Below are 16,068 nucleotides of genomic sequence, written 5' to 3' on the forward strand. Positions count from 1 at the left end.
AGACATAAAAGTGGAAATCAGGTTTATTATTTCAAATAGTTTCTTAATTAAAGAAATTCAGTAACAAAATATGGCAGTAGTAAATTCATAGCATTTGAATAACAAGAAAAAGTTTTAGCAGGTAAAATAGGTTTTCACATTTTCAATACATCTGAACTTTAAAGAGAAACACATGAAACTCTCATGGTATAATGGCACAAAAATATAATAATATGTAGAGACTTAAAATGAATAAATCACCCCTCAATCTAACAATCCACTCTCTCTAAACACTAAATCAAGGGAACATTTTAAGTCTCTAAATAATATTTTTCTACCTTGATTTTAAATTTTAAAGCAATTTTAGCAAGCAAACAACATTGTTGTTTTAAAATCATAACTTTATATTTGCTTATTTACTACAGAAAATAACAAATGTGTGATTGTTAATATGTAACAATCACTTATCGTTCACTTTTTATTTTTACTTGTTCAATTAAAAATTCAATTATTTCTTAAAAATCCATATTAATAAAAAGAATGGACAAAAGCAATACATTTATTTTTGACTTATTGTGAGACAATAAGTATTGCATGTTAAATAAAATTGAAGTCAAATTAGAATTGTAATTTACTTTTAACATGTATCCATATACAATTCCTATTAGTATGATCTTTTTACATATTTAAACTGAATCACTGACACAGTTATGGAATAAGAGTAAAAACAGCTTGCTATGCTGCTCTACTGCCACATGAATTATACAGAAATGCTTCAGTTTTACTACAAAGCTCATACATATCAATATCAAGATCACAACCTTTAAGGTGGTATGATGACACTGTATTGTTCTTAGTGTGTTTGTGTGACATATACTAAGTAATTATAGCTGAGCATCTGCATAATATTCATATGCATAATATGTACCTTTTTAAACCAGAACCAAATGCACATATATTCATTTCCTTTTACATTTGATTTTCTCTGTATGACTGTAGTTTTATCATTCCGACAGAAAATCAGAAAAGATTAGAAAAGCTATTTTGATTAGTTTGGCAATGATTGGACGCACAAGCAGAAATCAGAGGTAAAATGTCTTGAACCGTTCAGCTGGACCAATTTTAACTGCAGTGCTAAATCTTCATCACACTGAGGACCCGAGCTCCTTCTGATGGGGTAGTGATGTAAAAAGTGGGGCGTCCACTGAATTTCTCCTGTTGAAGAAAAATAAACATGGGTTCTAGCCAGTTGGGGAAAAGTAGGAACAAGTGTAGAACGAAAACGTATAAGACCAACAGACCTGTATGTGCTTCATGGTTCTCTCAGAGGCATCAGACTGAAGCAGTGTTACAGTGCATCCACCAAACCCTCCACCAGTCATTCGACTCCCAAAGACTCCATCAACCTCCATTGCTGCGGCTACTAGTACATCCAGCTCTGGACAGCTGACTTCGTAAAGATCTCTGAAAGTAGACATTAAGCACTTTATTCACAGTGTAAAACAGATTTAAAATGTGTAAGTAAGTGTTTTTCATAAATAACCATATTGCTTACTAAATTCTGCTTTATTCTGGTAACAGTGTACATTTGTAACTGATTAGTAACATTAAGATACAGATCTATAATCCCAATGATCTTGAAATGTTCTTCTTGTTGTGGATTATAATAACATTTATTAAAATATCCCATGATTTTGGGCAATTTCCCCTAAACATAAATTGTTTATATTCCACTAATCCATTGATTTGGCTAAATGGTGTTTTGCTTTTTTAAATAATTCTGAATTGTACCAAAATGCAAATATTTGGACTGTTAAGATGAGATGTTTTGTTCAATTTTGTTAAATTACAAAGTTAAAATACAGAACATTATAAGTTGTGTTCTGCAAATTCTGCAAAAAGTACAATTTCCTAATGTAATATATATATATTTTTAAATGTATTTTTCATTTGAGTAAAATTAAGCTACCAAACAGTACTAATGCATGATCTGTTCTTTCACATGTAATTTGACCAAACCTTTGCAAACCACTGAATCACGCTTAAATCTAAGATTTCCATATGCACCGAATGCTCTCCTAAACAATCATTTCAATTGAATTTATAATTTAATTGAATTATTTCAGAGATTTTAAAGTTTATAGGGCAAACTTTAACAGTGTATTATAGAACCATTATTATTTTTTTAAACCCATAAACAAATTTTCAATCAGGGGGAGAAACCATTTAAACATTCTACAGGTTTTTAGAATTGCCATAATTGTAAAGGGTGTAGGAGCACATCCATGGTCATCCCCTGTGTACCTGAGAGAATTGTGACTTTCCACCATTAGTTTTCCAAACTCCGAATAAGCCCCTCGTTTGAGTGCCTCGGCTGCCTGTGCCGTGCGTGCAATCTCTTCAATCACGTGACACGCTCGTTGGTATGTCACGCTGTCCAGGCGGTCTTTGGCATCTACAAATGGTTGGATCATTTTAAGTGCATACACACAGTCCACCAAATCATAAAAACACTTTTCATATGGCTTCCAATTTTCTTACCCTCCAGATCTTGTATTGTGGCATCTCTTAGACTGCTCTTGCCCAAAATGGCTGCTGCGTTCTCACACTGCTTTCGTCTACTGGGATACTCACTTCCTGTCAGCGAGTGCCTCACATTGGAATTGGTGATAAGGATGACCAAACTAGGGTCAGCCAGAGGGACAGGAGTAGCCTCCAGAGACCTGAAACGGACAATAACCAGTGTCATTACTCAGCAAACCACTGGCAGCTTCTACTACATATTTCTTATGTTGTCCATTAGTTATTGTCCCAAGGGTGCTGCCTTAACTGGTAGACAGAATAGTATCTGAAAGGACTATACCTGCAGTCAATAAGCAATGCATGGCCCTCTTTTCCCAGCACTGAAATAAACTGGTCCATAATACCACAGGGTACTCCAGCATGGGTGTGCTCTGCCTGCTGACATGCTACTGCCTTTGCCACTTTATCCCCATCATCTGTTGGGAGGAAGTACAAACTGTTACATCTGTAGATTTCCAGCAGTTTCGCCTACATTAGAATATGTACATGATGACCAGTACAGATGACTGTCCATCAGATAATTTATGCATGCATGTGTGATGTTAAACAGGCTCAGAACTTCTCTACTGTATGTCAAATGTGTTCTTACCTGGACACAACTGCTGGAGGAAGGTGTACACTGCCACTTCTAATGAAGCTGAGCTGGACAGTCCACCCCCTAGTGGCACACTGCTGGCTATCACAGCTTTAAATGCAGGCAAGGGCTGTGCTGTGTAAAAATCAAGTCATATGGTCAGGATGCAAACTGCTATAAGGTCTTCATTTCAAACATAGCCTCTTCTAGTTTCCTGTTAATATGTATCCAATCAGTGTGTTCAGTTTTAAAGGTAGGTGACATTTTGTGTCCTCGCGTCCCTTCACCTGTATACGACACTGCTGGCTAAACGTCAAACACTGCAGTTGCCAAAATCCTGGATTTAAAACGTTAATGAAAAACCCATTTCAATCTTGATGAAGAAAAATATTCCACTCACACTTGGAGTTTCGTCAGTCTCGTCATTCTTTTTAATAGGCATTTGCCTTCATGAAAGTATGATCTGATGTGGATCTACAAGAGGGGCACATCAAGTACTCACAGGGAGAGCTCATGAGCACTCTTCTTAGTGAAATTTTAAAATATGGGACACCTCACAGCCTTGCACACCTAGCAGGCACATGCAAATGAGGGGTGCGTGGGTGCAAGTGCGAGTAATGGGACAGGGTCTTTGATATATCTGCAGAAGCACATCCAACATGCTAACGTTTACATTACAACAACTACCTCAGGAGGAACTATACGACCACTAGGTGGACCCAACTGTAACTTGCACGACTGTCTGTTCAACATAAATTGGATTTCATACCAAACCACAATGTGAACCGAACTGTGACTTTTGTGCATAGTTACACTCCTTCCTATTACGCATCCTTTGCTGCATGAGCACTATTTGAATTCTTGAAGTCAGAATAACTGCCCCATAAATACACAGTGCTGTGTCTTTTCATGGATCTAATCAAAGCTCATCAGAAACTCTACAGGGTACCTCTGTAGTGTTGTACCACTCCTTTAACATAATTGGCCCAGGCTGGCTTCCCCCTGGTCAGGGGTGAACTCTCTGTCGGCAGATCGAAGTCCACTCTCCTCGGCTCATCTGCAGAGTCAGTAATGGTCTCAACTGAGCAGCTTTGGCCAGAGGTGCTGCTGCCCACTATAACTGTAACCAGTGGCAAAGCCTGTGACCAATCAGAAACACAGCAATGATTAACATGTAAACAGATACTGTTTTAAACCATGATTTTAGTGCATGGTACTTTATTTTGATTGACTTTAATAACTTTTAGACTATAATGGACTTTTTTTAAATAATGAACTTTTACTATGTGATGCTATATTTCATGTTTCTGGTCTGGCATTACTATCATCAGCTGTAGTTTAAAACAAAAACACATATACATTAAATCCAGTGCTATATAAGACTGAATGCACTTCTCAGTTACCATTGGCAGAACCAGTCCTTGGTTGTAATCAGTGTGCTCTCCGATTAGGTTCACCCGTCCTGGAGCACACACAGCCACCTGCGCTTCTCCTCCATAACGCTGCTGATAAACGCGCCGCGCAGCAGCGAGCAGAGCCCCCACATCGCCCGCAGACCCCTCTTCAGCCATCAGGATCAGGTGCGACAAACTATGGAAAGCTGATCAACAAAAAAATGCGTTGATCAGCGAAGCGGATACTTCCTCTGTTTTAGTGGACTCTGTCTCTGATTGGGTTAGAATGGTCATATGATGTGGCAGAGCTGGAGCAGCGTGACAGCAGCCAGATCCTGTTTCAGTGACCGGCAGCTCAACACACCACAGACCTGATGAAAATGTCTTTGGGCACTGCATTGATTTTACATCTAGTTTATCTGAGCACTAATCTGAGAAGTTTGGGATCGAACCATAATGGCTAAAAAGTGAGGTTTTATCACTGCAGTTATTATTTAAAATATTGCCGCTGTGCAGTGAAAAAACATGTATCTCTATTTTTGCACCCTGTAGCTGCCCTGTACACTTATTGTAAATTATTATAGATGAATAGACCAATAGAAATGTCCCAAAATTACTTGAAATAAGCTTTTATTTTACATTTTCGATAGTTATGAATGCCTTCTACTGTACAGTGACAATTGTGGAGATACACGTTTTTCATTGGACGATATAGTTTTTTGGATGCACAGGAAGTAATAAAAAAAAAACAATAAAAGGTGCAAATTTAATGTAAGGCAGTTATACAAAAATCTAGTCTTCATTTATGCTGTTTCACTTTAACATCATTGTTTTTTATTATTATAGTATAATAATTATTATAATACAATTATTATTATTATAGTAACACTTTCATCAAATGCTCCAAAATTACTTGAAACCTCTTTTTACATTACTTTTTACATTAATTTCACTAAAAGCTCAATAGAGATACGAGTTTTGTAGCCTGGCAGCAATGACTCCAAATACTGTTTAATTCGTATTTTGCCGTTAACTATTTTCTATTACATTCATTACTAATGTAATGTGTCCCAATTTCATTCCTGAACCCCTCTCTGCACTGCATAGTTTTATGGGGTGTTTTCTGTTCTGATACATAAAGAATGAGTTGATGACTAATGATATGCTTATTATGATTATGGGTTATCCTGTACAGTGCAGGATTGAGGTTGGGAGGCTGAGCTACTGTTAATGCTTTATGAGCTGAAAAAGGTTGAGATAATAAGCAGAGAAAAGAAACTGAGCACTGCATTCTTCCAGAAAAGCTCCAACACCACATACACATATCACACAAATAAGCTCACCCAGCTAACAGTGCAGCTGCCTGAACCAGGTTAGTCTCTGTCTTAGAAAAGACCGGTCAAATACAAAAAATGGAACTTTGCATTATTTTCATTATTTGAGTATACAGTTTGAGAATAAATACACATTTTAAAAAGTTTTAATTAATATTACAAACTGTATAAATACATCAATTTGATATGTAACTTTTCACATAGATCAAATGTGTGTTGTGCCTATAATTACATTCTGGTTAATGTAATAATAATCAGTATAACCAACAATCAGAAAAAGGACACTAGACACATTTAAACATTCATCCACAGTAGAGGATATTGATTAATGCAGATCTCTACAAAAGAGATCTGGCTTCAGTCGTTAAGTAGTCACTATCAATACTGATCAGAACTTTAAACTGTATGACAAGCAAGTGTGCTTGAATATTCAAACACAAGCAGAAGTCCTTTTTGTATGTCTTATTTCATTGTTCCAACTATGAGAACAATGAGAACCATTTCTTATTTACTAAATCAGTAGCAGAAATGAAAAAACGGTAAAACCAGGTAAAACCCACATTTTGATGTAGACCCAAATGGAACACTTGCATTCACAGTTTGTTTGACCATACAAACATCCTCTATACTACTGCTTCTTCCCATCTTCATTCTCTTTACACATCCCAACTCTCTGACCCTTGATGCTTTTAGAGGCTTTAGGAGTTTTGGCAGGCTTTGGGACTTTATCTTTAGGTTCAGGCTCATCTGTTTGCTCTGGGTTCTCAGTCTTTTCTAATCGGACCTTGCGCAATTTATGCTTGTTTTTGATCGGGGAAGAGAAAGTGAGTGTGTTCTTGTTGAACTCCAGTGCAAAGATGCCCACATCCCCATCAAAGCGGTTCTTGGCCACCTGCATGGATCTGCGTCCGGGACAGGTCACCAGTTTCTTTTCCTGAAGGATGAGCACATTGTCGGCCTCCTGGCTGGCCTGGTTCAGGTACAGAAAGAGCGTCACATAAGTTATTAGACTACCACAGTTATTCATATCACTGCACATTATCTCCACATGCAGAAAAAAAGGGTAACAAATGTATAATTTATACGTCTGATTCTGTTTTTGACAATGATCCCACTGACCGTGGGGTGATTTCAAAAGACCTATTCTATAATTTCCAAAATAAAAGCCACCAGTATTTCTATAATTAAAAGAGAATGAGAGAATGATCTGGGTATGGAGCTGTCAGACAATACGTGAAACGGTATACTTACTAGGATACACTCTTCCTTAGTCTCTGATAGACATAGTCTGCCCCAATTTAAAGTGGTACAAAATTCAAGCTTTTTAAAATCTTCCCTGATGTTAAGCCCACCTGTAAACAAGCACCTGCTACACTTCTCCATACGTTTTGGCTTTGTCTCTCTATTTCTGTTTATTGGACATTTTAAGCCCGTTTCTTATATTACAGGGGTTCAGATGGATCCTCCTCCTCTAATTGGACTATTTGGTGTTGCTACATGATACCCATATTTGTCTTGTGGCCTGTTTAATACAACAGCATATACTTCTCTTATAGCATTATTCATAATTCTACTCAACTGGAAAAGCAGTAGTTCTTCTCTGTTTGGACACTGGATCAGAGAAATGATGCAATTTCCTACACTAGAGAAAATCAGGTATACACTGCAAGGTTCAACTGAAAAGTTTCACTCTCGTTGGAAGCCTTTTCTACCTTATGTGGATAGCCTTGACCTTATCCCTATTTGATATGTAAATTTATATATTTATATAAATACTGATTTTTCTATCTACTCCTCTTTTTATCCATTTTTTCTTTTATCTTAGTCATGCATCATGCAAAAGAAGACATGAAAATAATTTCAGCTAACATAGCAACCTTAGCTGTGCCAAAGATGGATGCAGTCTGTAGTTCCTTGTCATCTTCCTCTTTCCTAGGGTGGATGATCAGAGTTACATGACAGCTATTGTTGGTAGCAAACTTCCTGAAGGCGCCAATAATGTGATCTTGTACAGCAAACCTGGAATACATGGAACACAGAGAGAGAATCACTTAATCCCTATCAAATGAATTAATACATGCAAGCAGTATAATACATTTTATTAAATGTGGAATAAATATAGAGCTGGAGAAATTTTATATCAGAATATTTTTTACGATATACAATATTTATCACAATATTTTGTCATGTAGACAAAATGCACCAACAGCGTTAAAAAAATGTACCATGATTTTTCCTCAAAATATGCTGCATTCAATGAAATTAAATAAGACTGATTACACTGTTTGTAATGAAACATGCAGTTAATCAGTGTTCTTTGAACACTGACGATATTCATGATACACTCATAAAAGCATATTGTGTGACATGATAACACAATGTATTACAATATGATAAAATACTGTCCTATTGCCCAGCTCTAAATGCATGTTCTTATCAGTTTGCAATAATTATGATATAATAATTTGTTGGAATATTTGTCTCACTTGTCAATAGACAGATTTTCCTGGCCCATCATAAACTGCAGGTTGTCAATGATCACATGACTGATGTCGTAGAGGTAAACAGCATGCTGCATGGTGTCCAACACAGTCCTTCAGAGAAAAGTGAAGAATGTGTTGAAATTGAGGTCAAAATCACATCACATGTCTCAACTAGTACAGAGTTATTTTTGACATCAGTGAAGAGAACAGCTTTCCCTTCAATGCTCCAGTGAAGAGTTTTTTCACGCTTTAAAAACACAACTCTCATGTATTAAAACAGCAACATAAAAATTGTGACTTACTTAATGTTCTGTTGACCATGGAAGGTCATGAAGTAGAGAGGAAGCTCCTCAAACTTGTCAGCCCAGGAATCATACTGATCCAGGTTATCCTCCAGTCTCTGCCTGGCAAACTGGGTCAGCATTATTTTGGCCAAACGCACATTCTTGATCTCAAAGCTGCCCCATAGCGTGTTTACTCCCTGCATACACAAATCAAGGGCGTACTCGCTGATGAAAGTGGTTTTCCCACTGCCAGTGGGACCTGGAAATAAACAGTAAAAGACAGTGTTGCAGTCACTGACAATACATTTTTGTACAAAGTTAGACTGGTTTGTTTTGCAGAAGTCCTACCTGTAAAAACAGTTAGCTCTCCACTCCGATGGCCCTTTAAAATTCGGTTAAGTTCAGGAAACCGTGCCCACTTAATCCCAGCTACTTGCTCAATGTTAGACAGTTCCCCATACACATCCTCCCTGAGCTGCTTAAAAGACACTATGGACTTGTGGGCAGCAGGGATGGAGCTTTTCACAATGCGTGCAAGGTTCCTACCACTGACCAGGGCCTCACTAGGGCACGGCTGAAATTCTCCTGGCCGCACAAGAGAGCAACGCTTTAATCCGAGTTTCCGTGAAAAGATTTTTGAGGCCTCCCAAGAGCGCATATTTCCTCCTAGCCATAGTGTAACTTTCTTGAACTGCTCCAGGTACGGAAGGAGGACCGGGGGCAGGCAGCTGACCCCCCGAGGCAAGGCTAAAGCAGACAGACCAGTGGCCTGACTTACTGCCATGCTGTCAATTTCACTTCCAGTAAGCACCACCTCTGTTTCCTTCTGTCCCACTAAAGGGAGCCCAAAGAGGTTGTGGTAGTTTGACAATTTGGGAACTGTAGCTTCTGTATAGACCACCTGTCCATCTCCCGTAGTGGCAGCAGACAGCAGCTTGATGCCACGGAGGCTTGAGTCTCGCCCACTAAACCAGGGGAACACTAGGCTTTTGGTGGGCTTAAAGAATTTCACCCCAAACTTCGTCAGGGTGGTTTGGGTGAGCTTACTGATTTGGAACATGGTTTTGACAAGCTGCGCCTCCTCCTCGATGAGATCTGATAAAGTCACAGAGCTGCTCCATATCCTCTGTACCTCCTGTAGTTGCATCTGCCTCTCTTCCCGCTCCTCCAGGGTCTCGGAGTAGCTCAGCAGCACGTCAGGGCTGAGCCGAGTCTCCCCCTCTTTCTGCAACACCTCCAGGCAGTCCTGCAGGTCCTCCCAGCTGCCTTCCACCAGAGTCTCTTTACAGAGAAACTGCCCGGTGGTTTTGTCAACGAATATAGAGTAGCTCTCTTTCCCACCGCTTTCAAAGACATCTGATTTTTTCTCCCCAAAAATGCTGGGCACATGCAAGCAGCTATAACCGTCATGAAAGGGGACACCCTTAGACTTTAGGTACTGCTTGATTTCGGTTACTGTGACAGGACTGGCAGGCAAGTCTACTGTAGCCTTAGTGTCTTTTTTCAACGTCCTGTAAAAAACAGCCAACCCTGTTTGCTTCGATCCTCCATAGTGATGATGCCAAGTAGGTGTCCTTGCAGGGTACCGCAGCACTGAGCGGTGGTGCACCCGGAGGCAGGAGAAGGGTCTCTTGACATGAAGCTGCCATAGTCTGGGAGAACGGCTTGTCCCTTGTAGGAGACCTGCTGCTACCCTCAAGAAACGTCCAGTCCACATGTACTCCTTATTTACGAAATCTGCACCTTTACCCACTGGGTTGGAAAAAATAAAAGGATAATCGGCATAAATATGACTTCTAGTTTACAGACAGCTAATAGCACTTGTGCAGCTTGCACGAACACAAACATTTGCCAATACAGTCTGCTAGCTAGTTACCCAAGCCCAAGCACGAGCACGTGTAGGTCAAAGCAGCCAATACCAAAAAGGGAAAACACGAAAAAGGGCTCTATAACAGTATATTAAAGCACTTAAGCAAAATGACAGACATACCAAAAGTGGAGTAACCCAGCTAATATTCTGACAGGACAGCGCCAAACAGCATAATGACTCTCACGTCTCCCGCCACGGAACAACTGCAACTCCCAGAAATCCTTGCGCTTGCGTTCTAAAACCAGTCCGTGTGAAACGTAGCTAGCGCTATCCAGTAAATATTTAATCAAATATAGAAACACGTGAGGTATATTATAACACTTAAATACATGGGTAAATGTTTAAAATGTATATGCGTTTTATTTTTAAATAAGTGTAATTTAGCAATAATAACACGTTTGATCGCTCGTATTTTTCTAAATTTTACCCGGATGATATTTACCCTCGTACCTCTGAGAGGTTCCTGCGCATGTTCTGGTTGAGGTTTGTCCTCTAGCCGTGCTGCTGCTCGTAGTGAGCTTTAGAGTCACTGAATAGAGATTATAATAGACTATTGTAGCTCACTGAGGTGTTTTGAACTCAGTCCAGCAGGCTCCAGAAGTTTAATATGACTGCTCGAGGCACTCCGAGTCGTTTTTTACAGAGTGTGCTGCACAACGGAGTGGGTCGATATGTTTGCCAGTTGAAGCGTGTCTCTCTCGTCTTCTCTAAGAAGGGCCAGAGCTCTCTAGGTGTCCGGTATGTTCTCATCTCATCATTATGAATAACAGATCGGACAGCTGATTGAACCGGCTAGTGTTTACTTTTCTGATTTCTGAGACATGTGCTGCGTCCTGCACACTAGCTAGCTACTATTCTGTACACCAGTGATTCTCTGTGTTCTCTCTCCTGCACATTAGTCATTTCTATGCTCCCAACACACCTGACTCAGGTGAAAACTGAAAGGGGGTGTGTCAAATCAAGGAAGACACAAAAATGTGTAGAGCAGTAGGCCTCTAGGACCAGGATTGGGGCCACTGCTGTAAATACTGCGTTGTGTTGGAGATCCTGAAGAGTTGATATCCGTCACCCTGGTTTAAATTTTAAGATGCTGCTGAAAGCCTTCAGGTTGGGGCTAAACTCTGCGTTGTGAATGATCATCAGAACCAGGGCTGTTGACAAGACATTGTTGTGTCGGACACAGATGGACATTGGCCTCCGCCTTTAGCCTATACATTCAGTGAACACACACACATACATGCTAGTGAGGAAACACGGATTGGGTGAAGGGCCTTGCTTAGGGGCCCAGTAATAGCAGCTTGCCTAGCCTGGTCCTCTAACCACTGAGCCACCACTGTCACTGCAGGACCAGACTAGTCTTCCTGCATTATACTAATCATTATACTAATGATCACACTTCTAACGGTGGACATACCATTTTGTATGGTATGATGCAGGTTTGGACTAAGCACTATTAATCCAACTTATAGTGTCATTAAATTCCAATTTCGTCTGGAGTCAGGTGTAATCAGAGTCTAGGGTGCTGGCCCTTTAAGGATGAGCTAGGAAGATTGGAGCTCTATTGTTGCAATAAATCAGGTAGATTTCTTTGGGGACTGTTTACTAACTGTCCATCATTTTTCTGACAGGGACTTCATTGAGGATGGTGTAGTCGACTTTGCCAAGAAGAACCCAGGAATTGTGGTCTATGTCTCTCCTCAGTCCTGCAGAATTCCAAAAGTAGTTGCTGAATATCGTAAGTATAATTTCATTTTGCTACATGTGTTTTTGGGGCCTGGTTGTTGTCATTTGTGCTTGTAAATGCCAGACAGGGATTAAATCTATGTGATATTTTAAATTGAGTTTCTTAATGAAAGCAAAATGTAGTCCAGGACTAGACTGGCCAGCTTCCCATGTTCTTAATGTAACCAATTCAAGTTGTATAAATATTGTGGTGACACAAACCCATTTGTGCATTTCATCCATACAGTCAATGGTACTGTGAAGGAAGAGCTAGTCACCAACAAAACATCACAGGAGATTGTAGAACTGATCACGAAGATGTCCAACCAGTCAGGCCTGGACATCATTCGTATCCGAAAGCCCTTCCACACGGACAATCCCAGCATCCAGGGTCAGTGGCATCCTTTCACCAACCGGCCACCCAGCAAAGATCCAGTTGGACCACAGACCAAATGAGGACTTATACTGCACTAGCAGTATACCAACTTCATGCAAAGGAATGTAATCCCTTTGACTGTGAAAAAGTTGTACTCCAACACAGTGAGAGAAATGAAGAGAAGCTCATGTGTGTACTAGTGCTGTATTTCAGTTATTTCAGCAGTGACCACTTCAAACCTTACTGGTCTGGATATCAACGTCACCTTTGTTGTGTTCCTGCTGAGCTTAAAAAGCAGGTTTTGGGATGATCCCTAACACAGACATGACCATTTTTGTTGTGTGTGTCAAATAAAGTATTGACATGAGGTTTTATGGTCTTAAAATGTTAAATATAAAGAAAATTAGTTTATTGGAAATATGAGAACCAAAGCCTTGGTTACTTGTATACAGTAATAAAATGACACATTATGTGCTTTATTATTGTAAAATATGTGATTTACAGATCTGTACAGTGACCTAAAGAAATAGACATCATGACCTGGTAAGACATTTACAGTAACAGAAACCTGACACTGACTTCATCATTAGTATTTGTTCTGTCTTGTTTCTAAATCTCAGAAGATGGTTAGCTGTGTGGCAAATTTAGAAACGGTACGGTACAAACTAGGGATGCTCTGGGAATTATGGGCTGATGCTGATATTTTAATGTGCACATTGGTGTAGACCGCTTAATGAATGAACCTGTGTTGGTGCTATAGAGTAAAGCCGTGGTTGCAGTGGGGCTATTGTGTCCATAAATCTACATGAAGTGAAGTTTTCAGAAGGAACTAATCATGAAAACAGAAGGCAGTAAGTGCAGTTGATTTCACACAGCTTTCAGTTCATCACTGTTGATGGCTTATCTATTAATACATTACACTAATTACAGCCAGATGAGAATAGTGCTCTCCAGTCACATCATCTGTCCCCTGAGAGAACTTGCTTGACCTATTCTGTGGATTAAAGCAAGTTCTAAATAAATTACTGTTTCTAGGTGATTGCTACATATGGCACATACAAATAGGCCTGACTGACAGCCAAAAAAGATGTTTGCAATTTATGACTAAAGAAACAATATGGGCTGGTTTGCCAGACAGGGATTAAGCCCAGAGTACTGGACTATGCAATATTCTGAACTGAGGTTTTCACTGAAAAAAATAGTAGTCTAGGACTAGACTGACCAGCTTCCCGTGTTCTAAATTTAAGTAACTAAAGTAAATTTAATGCAGATGCAAGTATGTCATCAAATAGTCTGGATAAACTATTTGTGAAAGAATTATTTTCCATTTAAATGCTTGAAATCGTGTTCCCAAAACTCAAGAGGTGTGAAACACATGAGGCATACATGGACTCCTGAATGCTGAAATAGGAATGCAACATATCTTGAGATAGAAAGAGCAAATGGCTTTCATAAGAAAATAGGTGCAATAAATATCAGCTATTTCTGTAATATGAAAATATAAAAATTGAAAAGTGAATAAACTTGTTTGGCCACCACATCCACCCTCCATGATTCCAGCGTGCACATCTGTGTGGATAATGGTGTTGGCTTTTAGCACTAAATGCTTATGATTTTTATAAGCAATTGTATCTCCTGACTAGAAATGTATCCCAGTCAGAAAAACACATATTTCATCATTGCAGTAATTCCACATGGTTTAATTCAGATATGAGACAACAAATCAATGTCATATCCGTATTTTCAATATAAAGTATCCTGTAAATAATGTGAGTTTTTTTTCTTGTGTTTAAGTTTTGAAATTAGGATATTATTTACAATTTCTAATTACCTCAAGAAATCACCATGTTAAATGGTTTCATCTTGTAGTAGTACTATGTGAGTGAGCTGGGCCAAGTAATTACGCAGTACCACGGCAGAGGGAGTGCTGTACTGTGAGAGGTGTGAGGGACTTTGGCTGTAGGGATAAAGCTGCAGTACCGCTGTTGTCATGGAAACCAAAGTCACTGAGAGCAGCGACCAGAGTGTCCGCCCACCCGTGTAGTATATTTATATAGATCAAATGACTGAATTACCTTGTTTCTTTCAAAAGTTTGAGCATTTGCATTGCTTTTTGCTCTCAACGTCTGAGTGCAAAACACTATAAATATAAATAAGAACGTCTGGGTCTAAAACACTGGACTGTAACACCGTGGGCCTTTAAGTTCGTCTTCTGGGAACCAGTCTGTTTTCCAACAGTCCTTAGAGAGTATCATCTCGAACTAGTCTCTGATTTCTGTAGATAGGACAAATATGTTTTTAACAATATTATTGAGTCTTATTAGGTTCCACAAGGTCCACAATAAAAAACCCGATCATGATACACAACAGCTTCAGTTTAGATACACTGGATGAGTGCAGAAACAGCATGGCCACCATGGGTCTTTCATTCCAGTAAACAGCTTTCCAACATAAGGAGCCGCTACATGTAATAGGAGTTTCAAAAAAGTTGTTGTGTTGCTATCCAGAGTAAATATAGTTAACTCACATATCAAAAACACAACATAATCAAGAAATCAGCTAAAATTCCCTCCGGTTGATGACGCTGTATTGCTGTCGTAAGTACGGGGCCGACGATCAGCATGTGGCCATGTCCACTGTTTAGCTCGACCTTGAATGTATTAATGTGATTATACCACAACTCTAGCGCTGTATAACCTCTCAGGCAGGGAAGACACAAAAACTGATTAACAAGACAAAAATTGACTGAAAACTAGCTGTTTCCTGTAAGCATGCGCTGCTGCACAGAAAGCAACATTATACTAGAAGTTTACACTTCTGATTTGTCATATGGGGAATGACGGGACTACGTCTTCTATTACCACTGTAAGCATACCACTTTAATATGAGACTACTGCACTATGTTCTCTAACAGTGCATCAGAAATGAGTTTCTTCTCATCTGTGTTTGGCTAGCTTAACCATTTCATCTGCAAGACCCTTCAAACACATAAACAGGTGCTCTGCTGCTGGCAGAGGGTGTGGAGAGCTTCATAGTAACGGTAGAACTTTGGTATGCTCACTAGTCTATGTGTCCAAATGTATGCAGACATTTTCTCGTTTAGTGTTTTTTGTCTAACATTAAGAGTATTAATAGGGAGGTTTCAGGGCCAGCCCCAGCTTTTATGGGACCCTAAGCAGATTTTCATTTGGAGGGCCCCCCATACCACCACCTCAGCACCAAATTCTTCATTGTTTCTTAGGGAGAGAGATTTTGTGCAATATGCTGAAGCACCTGATCGACTACCCAAGTGGTGCATATTTGCCCAACAGTGGCAGTGGCAAACTGATTAACATTGTATTTGTGTGCCATCTATGTATATGGGCTTTTACCTGTTTAATACCATGGTGTTTTATTATTTAAAACAAAGCATGTCAGTGTTGGCAATAGGTACACCTGCTGAACTCACTATTTAGAAAGGGTGTCTGGA

The 16,068-nt window shown here is 39.4% G+C and overlaps 3 protein-coding genes across 3 annotated transcripts; 1 reads left to right on the forward strand and 2 right to left on the reverse strand.

Annotated features, from left to right (window-relative positions):
* Window positions 1–5: 5 nt before the first annotated feature.
* On the reverse strand, window positions 6–4,778 carry galk1 (galactokinase 1). The gene is made up of 8 exons (XM_072667304.1): window positions 4,540–4,778; window positions 4,086–4,275; window positions 3,152–3,271; window positions 2,843–2,978; window positions 2,521–2,702; window positions 2,284–2,434; window positions 1,281–1,443; window positions 6–1,194 (listed from the first exon to the last, which is right to left on the reverse strand). Exons 1-8 carry the CDS (start codon window positions 4,705–4,707, stop codon window positions 1,114–1,116), a joined length of 1,191 nt encoding a protein of 396 aa, XP_072523405.1. The 5' UTR covers window positions 4,708–4,778; the 3' UTR covers window positions 6–1,113.
* Window positions 4,779–5,143: 365 nt separating this feature from the next.
* On the reverse strand, window positions 5,144–10,698 carry twnk (twinkle mtDNA helicase). Its single transcript, XM_072667303.1, has 6 exons — window positions 10,622–10,698; window positions 8,980–10,383; window positions 8,650–8,890; window positions 8,351–8,458; window positions 7,742–7,883; window positions 5,144–6,834 (listed from the first exon to the last, which is right to left on the reverse strand). Exons 2-6 carry the CDS (start codon window positions 10,346–10,348, stop codon window positions 6,493–6,495), a joined length of 2,202 nt encoding a protein of 733 aa, XP_072523404.1. The 5' UTR covers window positions 10,349–10,383; window positions 10,622–10,698; the 3' UTR covers window positions 5,144–6,492.
* Window positions 10,699–10,965: 267 nt separating this feature from the next.
* mrpl43 (mitochondrial ribosomal protein L43) lies at window positions 10,966–13,188 on the forward strand. Its single transcript, XM_072666936.1, has 3 exons — window positions 10,966–11,239; window positions 12,130–12,236; window positions 12,471–13,188. The coding sequence occupies exons 1-3, from the start codon at window positions 11,109–11,111 to the stop codon at window positions 12,677–12,679; spliced, it is 447 nt and encodes a 148-aa protein (XP_072523037.1). The 5' UTR covers window positions 10,966–11,108; the 3' UTR covers window positions 12,680–13,188.
* The last annotated feature ends 2,880 nt before the right edge of the window (window positions 13,189–16,068 follow it).

Source organism: Salminus brasiliensis, chromosome 22 (genome assembly GCF_030463535.1).
Source record: "Salminus brasiliensis chromosome 22, fSalBra1.hap2, whole genome shotgun sequence".
NCBI lineage: Eukaryota > Metazoa > Chordata > Actinopteri > Characiformes > Bryconidae > Salminus > Salminus brasiliensis.

Excerpts from the sequence above, each read along its gene's own strand:
- galk1 (XM_072667304.1), bottom strand. The coding sequence starts at position 4,707 with ATGGCTGAAGAGGGGTCTGCGGGCGATGTGGGGGCTCTGCTCGCTGCT. Across the intron at positions 2,979-3,151 it reads CCTCCAGCAGTTGTGTCCAG|ATGATGGGGATAAAGTGGCA; the intron begins GTAAGAACACAT and ends TCCTCCCAACAG. Across the intron at positions 1,444-2,283 it reads GAAAGTCACAATTCTCTCAG|AGATCTTTACGAAGTCAGCT; the intron begins GTACACAGGGGA and ends GTCTACTTTCAG.
- twnk (XM_072667303.1), bottom strand. The coding sequence starts at position 10,348 with ATGTGGACTGGACGTTTCTTGAGGGTAGCAGCAGGTCTCCTACAAGGG. Across the intron at positions 7,884-8,350 it reads GAAAATCTGTCTATTGACAA|GTTTGCTGTACAAGATCACA; the intron begins GTGAGACAAATA and ends CATGTATTCCAG. Across the intron at positions 6,835-7,741 it reads CCATCTTTGGCACAGCTAAG|GCCAGCCAGGAGGCCGACAA; the intron begins GTTGCTATGTTA and ends TACCTGAACCAG.
- mrpl43 (XM_072666936.1), top strand. The coding sequence starts at position 11,109 with ATGACTGCTCGAGGCACTCCGAGTCGTTTTTTACAGAGTGTGCTGCAC. Across the intron at positions 11,240-12,129 it reads CAGAGCTCTCTAGGTGTCCG|GGACTTCATTGAGGATGGTG; the intron begins GTATGTTCTCAT and ends TTTTTCTGACAG. Across the intron at positions 12,237-12,470 it reads AAAAGTAGTTGCTGAATATC|TCAATGGTACTGTGAAGGAA; the intron begins GTAAGTATAATT and ends TCATCCATACAG.